This window comes from Daphnia pulicaria, chromosome 1 (genome assembly GCF_021234035.1).
Source record: "Daphnia pulicaria isolate SC F1-1A chromosome 1, SC_F0-13Bv2, whole genome shotgun sequence".
NCBI classification, from domain to species: domain Eukaryota; kingdom Metazoa; phylum Arthropoda; class Branchiopoda; order Diplostraca; family Daphniidae; genus Daphnia; species Daphnia pulicaria.
Genome location: NC_060913.1, coordinates 12,353,182 through 12,370,466, shown reverse-complemented (window position 1 = coordinate 12,370,466; position 17,285 = coordinate 12,353,182). Strand labels below are relative to the sequence as shown.

The following is a 17,285-nucleotide window of genomic DNA, read 5'->3' as shown; positions in this document are numbered from 1 at the left end:
TTTCTCTAAAACATATAGTCGCAACTCGCAGATCCAGTTCAGAGAGGCATGGCAGATCAAATTCCGAGATACCATGACAACAATTCACCTGGTGTCACAAACTAAGTTTACAACTACAATCAGAAAAATTCACCTGGTGTGTCAAACCAAGTGCTCCACATGACTGCAAACAGCTCGCCTGGTGTTGCAAACCAAGTATTGAGAATGATTACTGATTTGGCTTCGCAGCTTCGACATCAGTCAGCACAGCAAGGACAAGGTGTTGATTTTGGCTCTGACAATCTTGATTCACCTGGTGTGTCAAACCAAGTGCTGAACATGACTGCGAACAGCTCACCTGCTGTGGCAAACTAGGCTGAGAGACTAGATGACTATGGGAATCTGTATGTTCTTCGAACTGGTATGTATTGTTTACCATTCTTTTCTCTTAGATATGTAGGCTACCTCTAAATGAATTGCACTTTTTTTTTTTAGCTCACCAGTTGCTTCTGCTTAACGACCAAACTCAAAAGTCATTGGATGCACATCAGCTTGCCATTTATTTAGGTATAGATTTCCTTAGACTGAAAGTATAAACTTGTTGTATAACATTATCTTGTCCCATTAGAACTTGGCTACACTGCCACATTCATTGCGGAATTGACTGGTGTTCACTTAAAGAAAGTAAGGAGAATGATGGAATAATAATTTAATTCATATTTTTTGTTTTCACAGGATGAACCTGGTAGAGACGGAGGAGATCCTGATGATTGGGACCAAACTGTTCATACTATTCCCGCTGTGGATGTCGCTGCTTTTCGTTGTCCATTGAATGCTGAGCAGTTATTCGAGATGGAGAGGCGCATCAGAAAAGAACAGATTGATCTCGAAAATTTACACATACATTAAATACCAGGATGTGAAAAATTATGTTTTGAACTCATTGGTTAACTGAGCCCTTTTTATTTGCCTTTCTAACACTTCTCACTCTGCCAACTCATTCCAATACGTGTCGAAAATTGGCTGTTGATGTGTAGATATTGCCACTTGCTGGTTCATGTGAAAGTCAATAAAAAGCGTAACGATAGGTCTTAACGTTACTCATCAGTGTTTGATTTTCTCAGAAAATTAACAGTTGTTGTTCATAATGAAGTTGATATGAAGAGCGCTAGCCTCGAAACTTGACCCCCCAAACCGCATCTCTATTCTTCCTTTTTTGACTTATTTGGTGGCATTGGTTGTAAATCGTTGGATAGTAAGGAATACCGATTATTTCTGAGCTAGGTGAGGTTGACTGGAATTGGCGCCAGTTGATTGTAGGTTTTGTTGACTGATCTGCAGCCACGCGGGCACATGTCATAATACCTTGACTATGAAAAACACAGAAACAAAAACTTACCACAAATATTTGTATTTCTTTTTTAAGCGAATTTATTCCACCGAAAAGTTGATTGTGGGACTTCAATAGTTGAGTGTTGTCTGATTCTTTAATGAAAATTACAAATGGTAGTCCAACAAGCACGATGATCATATATGCGAGACGATATCTGCCTAAGTTTTGAATGTGAAGTATTGCCAGCAACTTTCAAAAGTGTAACGTCAACATTGCACTTTAAATAGCATTCCTTTAAGGCAAGCTCCTACTTCGTACTTTACGTTTCCTTCATGTTCTGACATTTATGCCGAATTCTAAAACCACACACTCTAAATATAAAATGAAGTGGGTAAACTTTATTTCGTTGCAATCGAGTTTTGGGATCCTGGAGAGTGATGGCAATACGGAGGATTGTAAATTACTAAATTCCCAGTAGAGAGATGATTTTCTTTTTCTTTCCTTTCGATATTTCATCCACCTCGATCGGGATTGGGTGGGCGGGATAAGAAGAAGAAACGCACTGAGCTCCTTGACGTCTGATGACGTTGTCTCTCTCTCTCTCTCGGTTCTTGTATTCTCGTTTGTAAGGAGAGCGAAAAAATGCCTCGACGTCGTCGCTATTATTGTCCCCGTGCACTCACTCACTCACGCACGCACACACACACACTGTTATGGATCTATATTTTCTAGGTGGTGGGTGGAAATATATGAATCGCGGAGCTAATTTCCCCATTTTTCTCTCTTCTCTCTCCATGGCACGAAAGGGAAAAAAAAATGAAATAAAATAATTAAAAAAAAAGGGTCGTCTATACAAAAAATGGGGAAAATCCCTCCATCGTGAAAATAAATTAGATGGAAAGGAAGAAGACAAAAAAAAAATGACGTGAGAGCCAAAAAATAAAAATATGAAAATATTCTCTCTCTCAGCTGACTGCTGCTGGCCCACCCTGATGCCCGCTAGTAAACACTAGACGCTTTCCTGTTCCTACTGCTATACTGCCCGATTGGTGTGACGGCTTGTCCGGTCGGAAATGGCTCATCCCCGGGACTGGGCGCTGTGGAGTTGGCCCGTCCATCATCACCTCGCGGCGATGAGGTGTCGATGAGAGCGGCAAGTGCCGCCGCCGCCGTTTCTTTCTTAGATTCCATTGAAAACCAAATTCTTCTTGGCCAATCTTTTACGGACGCCGCCGTTTTTCATACGCAATTTCTCTCCGGAATGTTCACTGGCTGCTGCCCAGACGGACGAGATTGAAAATAAAATGAAAAAGAAATGGGACGGCGATTGTGTGATGAGCAGAAGAGTTTACCTTACGGCTTTAGCGGCCTATTAAGCGTCATACTTGTTACGTAAATAGGAAGCCCCCCCTCGGGAGAGACGGGCGATGTTCTACTCGCCAGGATTTTCTCGATGATTTGTTTTTTTCCAGAGTGGGTGGGTTAGAGGGTGGCGGGATTAACCGCGTTTGATGGGCGCCGCCCAGCAGCACACAAGAGGCCCTTTTGCATGGCCCATTCTTCGCTCCGTTAGCTTTCTCTCTTGTCCGCGTCCCCCTACTATGGCCGTCCTCCTCTTCCGACAAATAACTATCCCCTTCTTTCGACCACCATCAACGATCTTGAGTGACAGCCAAACGGGCAAACCTATGGAGGAGAGACGGATCGATATACAAGAATCATGCAGACGCCCTCCTTTTATCTATACGCCGAGATGACACGCTTCAATTTCCCTTACGAGAAGGTGCCCGCGTGGCGGCAGATCAGTCAACAAAAACGCCAATTCCAGTCAACCTCGCCTAGCTCAGAAATAATCGGTATTCCTTACTATCCAACGATTTACAACCAATGCCACCAAATAAGTCAAAAAGGGAAGAATAGAGATGCAGTTTGGGGGGTCAAGTTTCGAGGCTAGCGCTCTTCATATCAACTTCATTATGAACAACAACTGTTAATTTTCTGAGAAAATCAAACACTGATGAGTAACGTTAAGACCTATCGTTACGCTTTTTATTGACTTTCACATGAACCAGCAAGTGGACACATCAACAGCCAATTTCGACACGTATTGGAATGAGTTGGCAGAGTGAGAAGTGTTAGAAAGGCAAATAAAAAGGGCTCAGTTAACCAATTGAGTTCAAAACATAATTTTTCACTTTCTAGTATTTAATTTGTAAACTTTAGAGATCAATCTGTTCTTTTCTGATGCGCCTCTCCATCTCGAATAACTGCTCAGCATTCAATGGACAACGAAAAGCAGCGACATCCACAGCGGGAATAGTATGAACAGTTTGGTCCCAATCATCGGGATCTCCTCCGTCTCTACCAGGTTCATCCTGTGAAAACAAAAAATATGAATTAAATTATTATTCCATCATTCTCCTTACTTTCTTTAAGTGAACACCAGTCAATTCCGCAATGAATGTGGCAGTGTAGCCAAGTTCTAATGGGACAAGATAATGTTATACAACAAGTTTATACTTTCAGTCTAAGGAAATCTATACCTAAATAAATGGCAAGCTGATGTGCATCCAATGACTTTTGAGTTTGGTCGCTAAATAGAAGCAACTGGTGAGCTAAAAAAAAAAGTGCAATTCATTTAGAGGTAGCCTACATATCTAAGAGAAAGGAATGGTAAACAATACATACAAGTTCGAAGAACAGACAGATTCCCATTGTCATCTAGTCTCTCAGCCTGGTTTGCCACAGCAGGTGAGCTGTTTGCATCCATGTTGAGCATATGGTTTGACACACCAGGTGAATTGTTCTGATTGAAGGTGTTAACTTGGTTTGTGACACCAGGTGAATTGTTGTCATTGAATCTCGGAATTTGATCTGCCATGCCTCTCTGTATCGACGTGTCGACCACGTGTAAAAGTAACAGAACTGGATTTGCGAGTTGCGACTCTATATTTTGGAGAAACACATGAAATAAAAGCCACAACGGATTGAAATATTGAAATTGATTAATTACCGATAACAATGGAGGATGAAAAACCGCTGGGGCTGAAAATATTGGTAAAAATCCTTGATACAATTGCCTATCTCTTCTTTGACGTCTATCTTGTCTGCCTTTGCCGCCTCATGTGAACACCATGAAGGGGGAAGTACTAGTTTCGCCGTGTCCGCTTGGTGGCGCGCGCTAACAGGCCAGAAAATAGGGAGGATGGGTTAAGACTGAGCATTGCTCGGGCATTTAAAAAAGGGCTACAAAGCGGACATTAAATAAGAACGAAACCGTTGCTTTGCAAATAGCACCGGTAAATAGAATATTAATCAAAGCCAGAAATTGTACGATAATCAATTAAATTGCGCATTAATTGGGGCATTAAAAAGCCAATTGCAATTATATTTACGATTGCTGGCCTGATTAAGATTCTGTTTACGATTACGATTGCATTGTCAATTATCGTTTACAGATGTCCCAAACGGCTTGCCATAGTCGCAACCCTCCATCATTTTCTCTTTAGTATTCAAAAAGGTAAAAGGTACAGTGTGCGCAACTCGTAGGATTTTACATGGAAGTCCATACTGTTTAGCGTGCACTTAGTCAAGTGAAAGGATGGCAGGAACACTAAGAGATCGGTTTCTCCTCTCGGCTTTATCGCCTTTAAATATTCTGCTTAAAATTACAGGTGTTTTCGTGAACCAGAAGTCTGAGGCCCAATGGAGACAACGTCTTTACCGTTTTTGGACTTTTTTCTTGTTCATTTTGGCTGTTCAGAGCAACATCTACATATTCGTCAGACGAAGCTGTATGATGGAACAAATATTCACTCAGCAAATAAATGTTGATAGATTTATCCACTCTCTCGTGAATGCATTGATTCGTCTTAGCTGGATAGTTTCCGAAACAATTGTTCACCTTAATTTAATGTTTAAAATGTGGCCATCAGCAGTTTTGTATTTGGAGACCCTGGAGTCGGTTGATTTAGATTTTGGACGGCCAGACTTGTCGCCAATTAAACGCTACTCCATATATGGACTAATCTACGTCCTGTTTACGGTTTCATTTTCATTTAAAAAAAATTACTTTGAAACTATTCAGTGCATAACATGAAATTTTTCAAAGGTCGTTTTGAACTGCATATGTTCCATCTATTGGGATTTAAACCATCCGGTTCGATTGGTTTACTGGCTGGATGTGCTCGAGAATTTCATCAGAAACTTGTCAAACCATTGGTAGGTTCATGGTCATTAACCCCATTAAATTCTGATATTATTCTTCAAATAATTAAATCGTCTTGCTGCTATAAACCAGTTTCACTGCGATTCCTGTTTGGATATTCATCATTTGCAGTCAACTCTATATTTTCTACACCAGGAAGTTGATTGCCAACTCAAAGTTGCTTAATTTTGGGGTGAGAAACGCTACAGTCCCAAGTCAAACTGTAGCCCAACGGACCTTTTCGAAACTTCGCTCTCTGAAAAAACTTTATGAGGCAGCTGATCTCCTTCATCGTCACTTTAGTACAATATTAGGGGTAAACGGTTTTCTGACATTTATCACAATGCTTACTTCTTCTTACTACGTCATCGAGTTCTCTCAACGTGGTTTCGTGGCCATTGTTTGCTGGGAGGCCAGTCACGTTCTTGACTCCTTCGTGCGTTTCTGGCTCATCTGTCATACGAGTGATCGGATTAGGGAAAGTGTAATTATAGATTGTTAAAATATTCGACACCTTATTTGCACATTTAATAGCCTTATTTTAAAATAGACTGCAGAATGTATTAGCGTTCTTCGCAGTTTACGGGACACTAGAAACGGCGAGAAGAAATTAAGCGAGTGTAATAAGGTAAGGAAATAATGAATTCGAGATTACGTCAGACTTAATAACTTTAAATTTTAATATTACTTAAATGATTTAACAGATTACTTCTTATATCATCGAAATATCACAGATGAGCAAAAATCAAGAAAGGCATAGCCTTAAAGGAGTTTTGTCTTTGTCCAAACGTCTTATTATTCCAGTAAATTGAAAATTCGTATTTATTCGAAAATAATTATTGTTAACCAATTTAATTATTTAGACTTTGGAAATTATTTTCACGTATCTTCTTATCATCTACCAGTTCAAAAGTGCTGGCAAGTGAACTCCCTGAAACGTACCTGTGTGCAACTGAAAAGGCCGGACGGGCCGAAAGAGTCTCATAATCAATTTGTTTGTTCGTTGCGCTTATTATTATTTTGTTAGCCTATTATTGTGGCCAGCATTTGATTAGGACATAGCAACAGGCGCTGCAAAAAGCACCACTTTTCTCAACAAGTAACAATACAAAGATGTTCGCGTAAAGTGCACAATGCCACTCCTGGCCCATCAACATCAATTAATAAATTACCAAACGCAACAAACAGGGGGAGGGGCAACTCATTGGTACACTTATTTCGAACGATTATTACTCACTCATTCATAAATAAGAATCTATTCAATGTACTGTTAAAGAAATGTTTGCTCTTGATTACCAATTCTTTAATGGAATGACGGGAATAACAACAAATGCTGCGGTTCTTATGCTGAGTATAAATATAATATCGCCTGAGATCATTTTCTTGTTTGAACTAATCATTTTCTGCACGAAGTTTTACGATATTAACTTTTTCTTTAGAGCATTCGAGTATGATTCGTTCTATGTTATTTGATGGTAGTTCAAACTTTCTTGCTAAATGAATTGATCTATTTAAGTGCTAATTATGCCAATAACTTAGATAGCTCACTATACTAATAGTATCATTGATATTAATATTTCTTGGGCATATTTTCACACCATAAATATCACAGATGAGCAAAAATCTACAAGATCTATTATATAAGACATACTTTTAGGAAAAGGAGTTTCGTCTTCGTCCAAACAGACGAACACATGTATATAATTAGAAGAGAGTAGTATTGATTGGTTAAGAATTGTAATGCATGTGTTATTAGGCCTAGTTACCATTTTTCCGCTAATCATTAGTTTATAATTTGTCGGGGCACTTACCCAAATTAATTATCGGCACATGAAATATTCCAATGCGCTTCTATAGACGTCATATAGAACCAGAATTGTCTTTAGAGTATTCAACGAGGTCAATTAAAAAGGTACGGTGCGCAACTCGTAGGATTAAACACTTTTTGACATATAATGTTTAGCGAGCACTTATTATGGTCACTTGACTTGAGTCAAGCGATGGCAGGAACACTAAGAGATCGGTTTCTCCTCTCGGCTTTATCGCCTTTAACTATTCTTTTTAAAATTACGGGTGTTTTTGTGATCCAGAATTCTGAGGCCCGATGGAGACAGCGTCTTTACCGTTTCTGGACTTTTTTCGTGTTAATTTTGGCTGTTCAGAGCAACATCTACATATTCTTCAGGCGCACACTAATAATTGAATTTCTATTCTCTGGTCAGAAAATAAACGTCAATAGACTGATCCAGGTTCTCTTGAATGAACTGATTCGACTTGGCTCACTCGTTTCCAATATATCATAGACTAATCTATGTTCTTTTTACAGTTAGAACTTGCTTTGAAACCGTTTGAAACATAACAATTTTCAAAACTAGTCGCTAATTATATTTTTCAAAGGTTATTTTAAACTGGACATTTTCCATCTATTGGGATTTAACCCATCCGAATAAACCTGCTTATTGGTTGGAAATGTTTCAGAATTTAATCAGACTTTTCTCAAATCAGGGGTAAGTTCGTTCAATCAATTTACTTTATAAAAGAATCAAATGATATATTGTAAAACAGTTTCACCGTGTTACCCGTTTGGATATTCATCATTTGCGGTCAACTATGTATATTCTACACCAGGGAGTTGATTACCAACTTAAATTTGTTTTGTGCTATGGTAAGAAATGCTGGAGTTATTCCAAGTCGAACTGAAGCTCAGCGGACCTTTTCGAACCTCCGCTCTCTGAAACAACTTTATTTGGCGGCTGACCTGCTTCATCGTCACTTTAGTACAATATTGGTGGTAAACTGTTTCATGACGGTGGTCACAATGTTTACTTCTTTTTACTATTTAATTCAGCTTTTTGAACGTGGTTACGTGATTGGGGCTTGCTGGGAAGTTAGTGACGTTCTTGACTCTTTTGTTCGTTTCTGGCTCATCTCCTTCGTCATTTGCATAACAGTTGCCTCACGTCTCCGTCTTCCCACGCATTTTGCATTTTCACTTTAGACTTTTTGTTTGTTGTTTTCCCGTCCAACCGCTAGGTCAGACCGTCAGAGCTATAAACTCCGCCGCTAGGTTGAAATTTGAACGATTCGCTTTCGCGGCTTTCGCATCGGCAATCCGGCATTCTTGTATGTCGTCTGCGTCTTCACGATACGATTCATACGAACACAATGCGAACATTGAGTCATTGACGAGTCATTGACACATAGTCACACAAACACATCCCTAATAACTTTCTGTTTAAATGTACAAGTATTGTTTTTAACTTTCCTTAAAATTAGAAGTGTAATTGCGTCAAGTGAGATTTGAACTTTAATAATTATGGATAATTTAATTGGTTCTTTGGAACTGTCACTCAATGTGTCAAACGAATTGCACAGCACTATCAGTCCGCACCCTAGGTTTTCACAATTCAAAAAAACTTCGAAGACAAGCCAAGAAGTTCGCAGGAGAAGAACTTTGGAAAATCAAAAACAGTTAATTCACTACATTATACAACAATTGTTCACATGTCGAAATGAAAAAATTCTAATATTATTTCTAGGAGCCGCTATGATTACTACAATCATTGTAGATGTTTGGCAGAGAGTGATTTCAGTGTTGGCGATGGAAATCTTTCAGATAGCCCTGATGAAATGGAGTGGTCTCCTCCCAAGATAAAAACTCCAAGAGCATATCAGGATCAAATAATGCTTTCAGAATGGCTTGATGAAGTACCAGTCGATTTTGAAACTAATTGGCTTATTATGCCTTGTCCTGTTGGAAAAAGATGTCTAGTTGTTGCTTCAAGAGTAAAGACTATTATATCACAAAATTAGATTAAGTAACTAATGTTTTGTAATTTCTTTTAGGGATGGACAAAGGTTTACTCAAAAAGTGGATTTCTAATAACAGAATTCCAATCCCAATTGCCTGGAGGATTTCGACAAAGTTCAGACAGTACCATTCTTGATTGTCTCTGGAATGAACACAAACAATGCTATTTTGTTTTGGATGTTTTGAGCTGGAGTAGAGTACCATTACTTGGATGTGAAGTAAATGACTATTATTGAATTTTTCTTTTACACAAATCCTATATGAAAATTTATCTTTGTATTCCAAAAGGCTGAATTCAGGTTTTACTGGGTGAATGGTAAATTCAACGAACACCCTGAATTAGGAATGAAATCGAAAAAAAATCGGTACCCTTTCATTCCTTTGCCCATCTTACCTTGCATCAAAGAAAATATCGAAGCTTTGCTTGAGGATGAAAAACAAAGTTGGCAACCTTTGGACGGTCTCCTATTTTATCACAAATTGGGATTTTATACTCCGGGAGTGAGCCCTTTAGTTGGATGGCTCAAACCATTCATGATTGCGGAGATTTTGAAAGCAAAAGTACCAGAGTTCTACATGCAGAAGAAACCCGTAAGCTATGTGAATATCCAGCAACATTTAAAGAAAAAATCTCCAAAATGCGAGGAAAATTCTGTTGAGATGTCAGCAACAGATTAATACTGTGTGATAATATTTGAGCACTTCATCTTGTTTTAAATTGTTGACAAAAGGCATTGATTACAACGCTTGTATATGTAACATGTGAAAGTTAAATTTATTTTCCATCCTTATTCTTTTGTTGCACATGAATAATAACAACTTCCGTCAGTCGGTGCGGGTGATGCTCATATCCTGATTTGATTCGACTTGCAGGATTTCAGATTTTTCTAAGTATACATTTTGCCATTTTTTAAAGTTCCAGTGTTTCAAAAAATTTCGGGATGTACTTTGACCGTTGAACTGTTTAGTGTTTACCATCCATTTTCAATGACATATTATCCTTCGCCATGTTTAAATCAATTAGCTACATTCTAGACTGTTATGCTATTAGTGAAAACCACTATTTAACGAAAATAGAACGGCATTCCCATAGGCATAATTAATTTTAATAAGCCAAAGGTCTAGCGACGCTTATTTTATTGAAACGAAGACGTCGGATTATTGAATTTAATTGTATTCAAGTTTGTATCAGAAAGGAAGAAATTGGCCAGTGCAGTTTGATAAAGCATAGAAAGACGATGATTAGTATGAGTAACTGAATGGAGTTAAAAATAGTTTAAATGTAATTAGGTGTCAGGCGAGCGTGTAAGCTGAGAGTGAGAGAAACTTTACAGACAACCAAAGTCTTTACAATGAAATACAAGCAAATTAAGGTAAAGTCATCAAGTATAATAAAGGACAAATTCCGTGAAATAATCAGTGAACTAGAAGTCTGAATTAATTTGAGCGAAATTACCGAACGCTTTTGGAAGTTATTCTCAGTTATTCTTGTATATGTCAATTAAGTAAACCATAGAAGTCCAATCTTTTTTTTCTGACAAACCACACGCACCATATACGCGACTATACACGTTTCAGTAGTGTAGCAACTGCAGACCTAATTCTAAATTTCATTTCATTACAGAATGCTCTGTACATGTTGAAAGAGGGACTATACGCACGTGTTGAAAAGATAGTGCTAGGCCGCTAGCATATGCAATGGTGATGACGTTTGGGAAAAGAGCCAAAGTAGAGGAATAGAGTAGTGGAAAGGGGGAGTTCTTAGTAGAGGTGTGGCTTCACACAAAAATTGGTAGATGCCCCTTTCATTTTCTACAGTTTGGCTACCAGTCAGTCTCCGCTTACACCACGTTAGACATCGTTTCCAAATACTAGCTACAGTCTATAGCAAAAGGTTAGAATATCATAATATCTGTTCCTCTTCTTAGTTCATTATTAATATTGTAATTCATCTTAATGCTTGATTGAAAATTTAGCGTATAGTATTTCAAAAAATTAATCTAAAAAAGACACAGAAGTTATATTTACAACCTGGAGTTTCCTTACAAATTTTCAACAACAGGATGAAATTACTGCTATTAGTGGCGCAAACGGCGCTGTTTTTCTCGTCGTCGCTATCAGAAGCTCCTAATAATTCGAATTCCCGTAAGTAATATAGACGTTTTCCGAATGGCGACTTCTTATCATGAAGGATTTCAATTATTATTTCAGTCGGTCAAAGCAGATTCTGGCATTCATTCAAACTTTGAATCCTTATAATATTTCCTTTAACAAATAAACTATAACATGGAATGGAAGGATTACTTTCCACGATAAAATCTCTATAGCCTACTGTATAGTGCACGTTCTTCCGGTAACCATCCATCACTTTCTTGATGCCTCGAACACTAAAGAAAAATCCGTCTACTAAGCGTGATGTTCCGTTTCTTTTAGGGCTCTTTATCTTTAATTATTTTATCTTTTTTTTTTCTTTCGTTGTATTATTTGTTCGTTCATGTAAATGATCATTTTTTTTTTGTTAATCGATCGATAATCAATTGTTAAGTTGGTAACAATCCAGTTTCACTCATACCAAACTCCTACGAAAAGACGAAGGTTTTAAATCACCCCATAGACGGCGGTGGCGAAATTGCAGTAAATTCTGGTGTAATACGTAGAAAGAATAGTACTCACTGAATAGAGTTTCGATAACAATCAAGTAGTAAGCCCTGATGTTGACCGACGGAGTTTGCGCTATAATTCTTCATTGCAACTTTTCTAATTCTTGTTTAATGACTGGTAGAAAAATCAAAATGAAAATTTACAAATATAGTTTTAATTTAATCTTTGCAGCGTTTTTCAGCTGGATTAAAGAGCTTCAGAAAGAACTTTTCAATGTTCGTCAATACAATAAACATGCAAGGCCAATATCAAATGACAGTGAACAAGTTATCAAAGTGGACATGCAGTTTAGTTTCGTTCGGGCGGTCTTGAATGAGAAGGATAGCACATTGGAGACCGACGGATGGCTTGGAATGGTAAGATAATACTTCCCCATAATTGGAAAAAAATCACGATGAAAACCTTCCTGACGACAAAAATTCTTTTAGACTTAAATTGCAATAACTCTCGACTACATATTTTTTTTGTCGAATACTATGTACAATTTTAAACATTAATTTCGGTACTTAACACGAATGTTTATTTAACAGCGATGGGTGGACAGTATGATGAAGTGGGATCCTACGGCCTATGGAGATTTGCGCAACTTGAAATTAATGTCGGATCTGTTATGGAAACCGGATATAGTGGTTTTTAATAGGTATATGCTCATTACAAATTTGAAATATTTATTTTTAACTTTAATTAGTTAACTAAAAACGAAAATTTAAGTTTTTCTGTTTTTAACCACAAAAATACAAACTTGTTACCACAAAATTAAACCCTGTCCAAATAAAAAATAATTATTTTAAATTAAAAATCAACTAGTGCTGAACATATATGTATTTTAGTGTTGAACGATTATTTTTTCTGTAGTGTGCGAGGCTATGATCCCATGCCTCCATCCCAATCTGTTCTTCTTTATGACGGTGTGGTCTACTACATACCTCGTCTATATTTAATAACACCGTGCGACCTAGATTTAACTAAATGGCCAAACGGATTTCAAAAATGCGAAGTAATTCAAAATAAACAAATTTGAATTTAATAATACCCTGTATGGCAATTACATTTTTTTAGATTCGGTTTGGTGCTTGGACTTTAGATAGCAGCGAGATATTCCTTGGTGTTTTAGAAAACCAAACGAAGGTATGAAAACCACGAATAACTATAATCTTCTAACTTAAATAAATATGTATTGCATACGCTTTGCGACTCATATACGACTATAAAGTAAAATAACTAGAAAAACGCTTGGAAAACATTTTTTCTGGTTGCTAAAATAATTTGAATGGCGAAACAGTTATGGTGAAGCGAAAGTTCTATTCTATTAACCACGCATTTTTTAAAAACAGATTACATATTTTTTATATTTACTTGCGCGTGCCAAAAAGGAGGTTTGGGTTAAGCAGGGTGAGGGGTTAACCGGAACAGGGCGTTTGGAGGTACATGAATTAGAAGATATAATTTATATTTATGTAGGGAGACTTGGAAAAATATCCCGATAAGTGGATAACCTCACCTTTCTCCACAGAAAATAGCCTACTATTAACATTTTTTGCTAAATAGGCAGACCTTAAACACTACAAAGCTGGAAATTTACAATGGAAAATTACGGATACTACTATTACAACAAACTCATACTTCAACTGTTGCAGTCCTCATTATCAAGACGTTATTGTCACTATTCAGTTACACCGTCAATCTTCAATGGCAGAAAAAGTTGCCATAATTTCATCTGTTGGTTAATATAAAAAATTATTTATTTTATTTAGCTTAATCTAGATCTATAAAAGTGTGCTGTAACAGTAGGCCTAAGAATATTTAAAATTTAAATTTTGGAGGTTAAGGTTTAGGTTTTTAAAAATAAAACTAACAAAAATAAAAATAAAACTATTGCTTTGGTTTTTGCACAGGTCTATGGATTCTTGTATTGCTAACCTATTGGATGAGACCCCAGTCTACCGATCGCATGACGATTGCATACTCATGTTCATTTGGAATGATATTCATTTTTATTTATTTCTTATGGAAATTACCAACAGGAAAAAATATTCCTATTGTCGGTAAATATTAAAATGGTAAAAATTCTTATAAATTACTTAGTTTTTCTTGCCACAACAGTGATCACTCATTCCACGCTTTTATTACTTTGCGGTTTGAACTATGGTATGAATTTTTTTTTGTCAATGAACTATTAATTTATTTTTTAATTTAAATAGTTATTACGATGATAAACCGGAAGATTGCAGAACGGTCGTGTAAATCGGTACCCCGATGGATCAACTTCTTTACGCGAAATAGGGTTTTCGGTTTCCTACTTCGAACTAGAGTTTCACCTGACAATGTTTTACATCAGGTAGGCCTACATGTGAAACATATTTTTGGTGTGCTGTATGGCACGTGACTTAGGCCTACTTTTCGCTAGCTCATAGGCATATTCTGATTCTTTCTATAACACTCTGATTTAAAATGTCTCATAAAGTTTGTTAATAAAACAAGAAATGTATACAAATAAAACTGACGATTTAATAGGTTTGCTTTGAAGTAGACGAAAACCCCAACACACCGTCGTCTTTTTCGCCCTTAAACTTGGTTGACCAACCGGTACCACTCCAAGGATGGAACCAATGTAATTCAGCAGCACATAGTTGGCAACTACTTGCTTCTATTTCCGATCGATTTGCGTTTTTCATTTGTATGATGATTTCTTTTCCTATTATCGGGTATACAGGTTTTGTATCCATAATGAACAATTAGTTTGAGATCAGGTATGAAATATACAGTGTGAAACAAGCATTTGTAATGGGACTTTTTTTCCTTTAAAATCAGATCTTCCTCTGAAAATCAGTCATGAATAGAATAATAATTTAAAATTCAATGGAGTTCTACTGTTGGTCATGAAAATAATTTTAAAATCGTTGGAGTTCTATTGTCGTCTATTGTCGAACATGAAAATAATTAAAGAATTTATTGGAGTTCTATTGTCGCGTAGTGGAGTTCTACTGTCGGGCACTGGAGTTCTATTGTCGGGTATTTTTAATAATATTTAAAAAGGAGTTCTTATGTCTTTGGAGTTCTACTGTCGCATATAAATAATTTTTTAAAAAATGAATTAAAATATTGGGGTTCTATTGTCGGTGGAGTTCTTCTGTCTTTGGAGTTCTACTGTCGCCATACCATGAATAGGACTGTTCCAACTAATGTGGACAAGCAAAAAAAAAAAAGTCTTTTTCATTATTTATAAACTTCTTTTTTTTTTCTTGTGTAGGCCTATGTTTTTTTTTTTTTTTATTGAAAGGCCTACTCAGTTTTGAGTGTTGCCTTAGCTCAGACCATACAGTTACAGTGCTCAAGTGTCGTTGTGATTAACATATAAAATTATTACAAAGCTATACAATCAGTTTAAAACTATACGGGAGCAGAATAAAACAGCACGTTGGTAACAGAGGTTTTGAAGTCACAAAGAAGGAGCAAGAAATCATTTAAGAGATATCGTATAGGTTTTGCGCATTGACGAGTGACAGGGAGAAGGTAAGACCGGCATGAAGACGGAGAAGAGAGAAGGAAGAGAGCGACGGCAGAACGAGAGCAGACGAGCTGGAAAAGGCAATGGCTTGGAGGGCATTTGTTTGATTCGCTAGTGATGGGTAAGACTAATATTCGTGGTGGGCTTTATGTTTGTTGCGAGCTGAGAAGTTAAGAATGTTGCGAAGAGAGAGAAGTTAAGATTTGTGATGGGCTTTATGTTTGTTGCGATCTGAGACTTTGGGCGGTACTACATATTTTTATTTTAACCTTTCGGTCTTCAGGATGAAGTCTTTAAACTCTTTCCATATGTGCCGGAACTTTGGGATGTCCTCTAGCGATGGTGGAAACGCTTTGTTGCTGCTTGAGCACGCCTGGATGAGATGTGATCTTTGACTTGCGTATCGTGCACAGTGGAACAGAAAATGTTCTACTGTTTCGTCGCCATGGCCACACTCACACTGCGGTGATGAGATTGTTTTGATGAGATGGAGATGGTGATTTAGTCTGCAATGACCCGTTAGGACTTGGGTTATTTCCTGATGTATGTAGCTTCCATTTAGGCAGCTGGCGTCCGATGGTCGCCTATGTTTTTATATTGGAACCATCGTTGGTTTTTTCTTGTTGCTATTTAGTATTTACCAGAAGAAAACGAGTAGACTCTCCATGCTGAGCGGTAGAAATGGCGGCAGAACTCTTATTTTTTAACCTTCGTCCATGCGTGTGGACAAGAAAAAGGAACGTTTCGTTTTCAATTCGAGGACGTAAAATAAAACACTTCCATAGTCTTGTTCTTTTTTCATTTCAATAATATACCGGTTCACGACAGATTTCCACACGAAAACAATAAAAAACAGGGTCTGATATTTAGACCTCGATTTCCTTTATTGTTGAAAACAAAACAAGTCGGCCATGATGAATGTGACGGAATGTGACGAGATCGAGCAAAATATTTTTTTTTTCTCGATTTGGCGAATAAATATCTACACACGATCGACGAGTCTTATTGTCAGGCAAGATTTTTGGTAATTCGGGGTGATTCGAGAGGTTGTCTGCTCGGTACTCGGGTGTACGAATTAAGAAATATTCATACAATACGAATTCTAAATATAGCTGTTCATATATTCCGTATATAGGTGGCGTAATAAAGGGAATTCAACAGAACAAGAGAGAAAATTTTTTCGTGTTATCTTATTGCTCCCGATTTCTTCGACACAAGACACAAGTATAATAACCCAGTAATTAAAAACACGAAATTTATCCTTTAATGGATATACTTAATACGTTCAGTACCAAAACTCTGAAAGTCTATAGACAATTCCCAATTTTTACGACAAGCAATTTTGTGCCATTTAAATACGTTATCGCAAGTTACCTTTTGACAAAAATAGATGCGTATTTTTTTAAGAATATTGTCTTTTATCGCAAGTTCATCTAATCCCTGTTTTGTCACTAAATGACAGTTTTCTATACGTAATAACTGCAGATTTTTTAAGAAGCCGCTTGCCATTACGTTTTTTAACAAATCGTCAGTGAGCGCGTCACAAAATACTATGTCAAGGTTCTCTAGCAAAGGACAAGATAGTAAATCAAATAGAATGTCATTTGAAATATTACGGCCGCACCGTAGAACCTTGAGATCTTTAAAATAAACTCCCCCTTTTTCATTACGCAATTCAATTATTTCCTTTTCAGACAAGACACTTAAACTTTGGCATTGATTGTCGAAGGTCAAGGCCATTAAATTGGGACAAAATTTGACGACGGTCCAAATGTCAACAAATTCG

The 17,285-nt window shown here is 37.2% G+C and overlaps 4 protein-coding genes and 1 long non-coding RNA gene across 10 annotated transcripts; 4 read left to right on the top strand and 1 right to left on the bottom strand.

The window, feature by feature from the left end:
* The first annotated feature begins 234 nt into the window (after window positions 1-234).
* Window positions 235-1,079, top strand: LOC124337866. Its single transcript, XR_006917547.1, has 3 exons — window positions 235-400; window positions 475-546; window positions 608-1,079. It is a non-coding gene; the product is annotated as an uncharacterized LOC124337866 (long non-coding RNA).
* Window positions 1,080-3,334: 2,255 nt separating this feature from the next.
* On the bottom strand, window positions 3,335-4,787 carry LOC124337092. Of its 3 annotated transcripts, none has more exons than XM_046791149.1 (5): window positions 4,326-4,787; window positions 4,001-4,258; window positions 3,856-3,927; window positions 3,754-3,794; window positions 3,335-3,687 (listed from the first exon to the last, which is right to left on the bottom strand). In XM_046791149.1, exons 2-5 carry the CDS (start codon window positions 4,191-4,193, stop codon window positions 3,532-3,534), a joined length of 462 nt encoding a protein of 153 aa, XP_046647105.1. In that variant the 5' UTR covers window positions 4,194-4,258; window positions 4,326-4,787; the 3' UTR covers window positions 3,335-3,531. The 3 variants fall into 3 exon arrangements, 2 of the variants coding, with proteins under 2 accessions (XP_046647105.1, XP_046647097.1); XM_046791141.1 differs by having other exon boundaries at window positions 3,739-3,794; window positions 4,001-4,256; XR_006917198.1 differs by lacking the exon at window positions 3,754-3,794 and having other exon boundaries at window positions 4,326-4,785.
* A 948-nt stretch (window positions 4,788-5,735) lies between these two features.
* LOC124337276 lies at window positions 5,736-6,476 on the top strand. The gene is made up of 4 exons (XM_046791385.1): window positions 5,736-6,003; window positions 6,070-6,147; window positions 6,224-6,322; window positions 6,383-6,476. The coding sequence occupies exons 1-4, from the start codon at window positions 5,863-5,865 to the stop codon at window positions 6,443-6,445; spliced, it is 381 nt and encodes a 126-aa protein (XP_046647341.1). The 5' UTR covers window positions 5,736-5,862; the 3' UTR covers window positions 6,446-6,476.
* Window positions 6,477-8,673: 2,197 nt separating this feature from the next.
* On the top strand, window positions 8,674-10,423 carry LOC124336215 (snurportin-1-like). Of its 2 annotated transcripts, XR_006917004.1 has the most exons (5): window positions 8,674-8,990; window positions 9,059-9,305; window positions 9,366-9,548; window positions 9,619-10,061; window positions 10,160-10,423. XR_006917004.1 is itself a non-coding variant. In XM_046789932.1 (4 exons), the coding sequence occupies exons 1-4, from the start codon at window positions 8,836-8,838 to the stop codon at window positions 10,006-10,008; spliced, it is 975 nt and encodes a 324-aa protein (XP_046645888.1). In that variant the 5' UTR covers window positions 8,674-8,835; the 3' UTR covers window positions 10,009-10,089. The 2 variants fall into 2 exon arrangements, 1 of the variants encoding a protein (XP_046645888.1); XM_046789932.1 differs by lacking the exon at window positions 10,160-10,423 and having other exon boundaries at window positions 9,619-10,089.
* A 105-nt stretch (window positions 10,424-10,528) lies between these two features.
* Window positions 10,529-14,730, top strand: LOC124335079 (neuronal acetylcholine receptor subunit alpha-6-like). 3 transcript variants are annotated; one of them, XM_046789103.1, is made up of 11 exons: window positions 10,529-11,224; window positions 11,393-11,475; window positions 12,163-12,347; window positions 12,522-12,631; window positions 12,847-12,988; window positions 13,051-13,119; window positions 13,540-13,714; window positions 13,887-14,036; window positions 14,095-14,139; window positions 14,193-14,329; window positions 14,506-14,730. In XM_046789103.1, exons 1-11 carry the CDS (start codon window positions 11,127-11,129, stop codon window positions 14,728-14,730), a joined length of 1,419 nt encoding a protein of 472 aa, XP_046645059.1. In that variant the 5' UTR covers window positions 10,529-11,126. The 3 variants fall into 3 exon arrangements, with proteins under 3 accessions (XP_046645059.1, XP_046645062.1, XP_046645061.1); XM_046789105.1 differs by lacking the exon at window positions 10,529-11,224 and having other exon boundaries at window positions 11,389-11,475; window positions 11,542-12,347; XM_046789106.1 differs by lacking the exons at window positions 14,095-14,139; window positions 14,193-14,329; window positions 14,506-14,730 and having other exon boundaries at window positions 13,540-13,710; window positions 13,887-13,991.
* The last annotated feature ends 2,555 nt before the right edge of the window (window positions 14,731-17,285 follow it).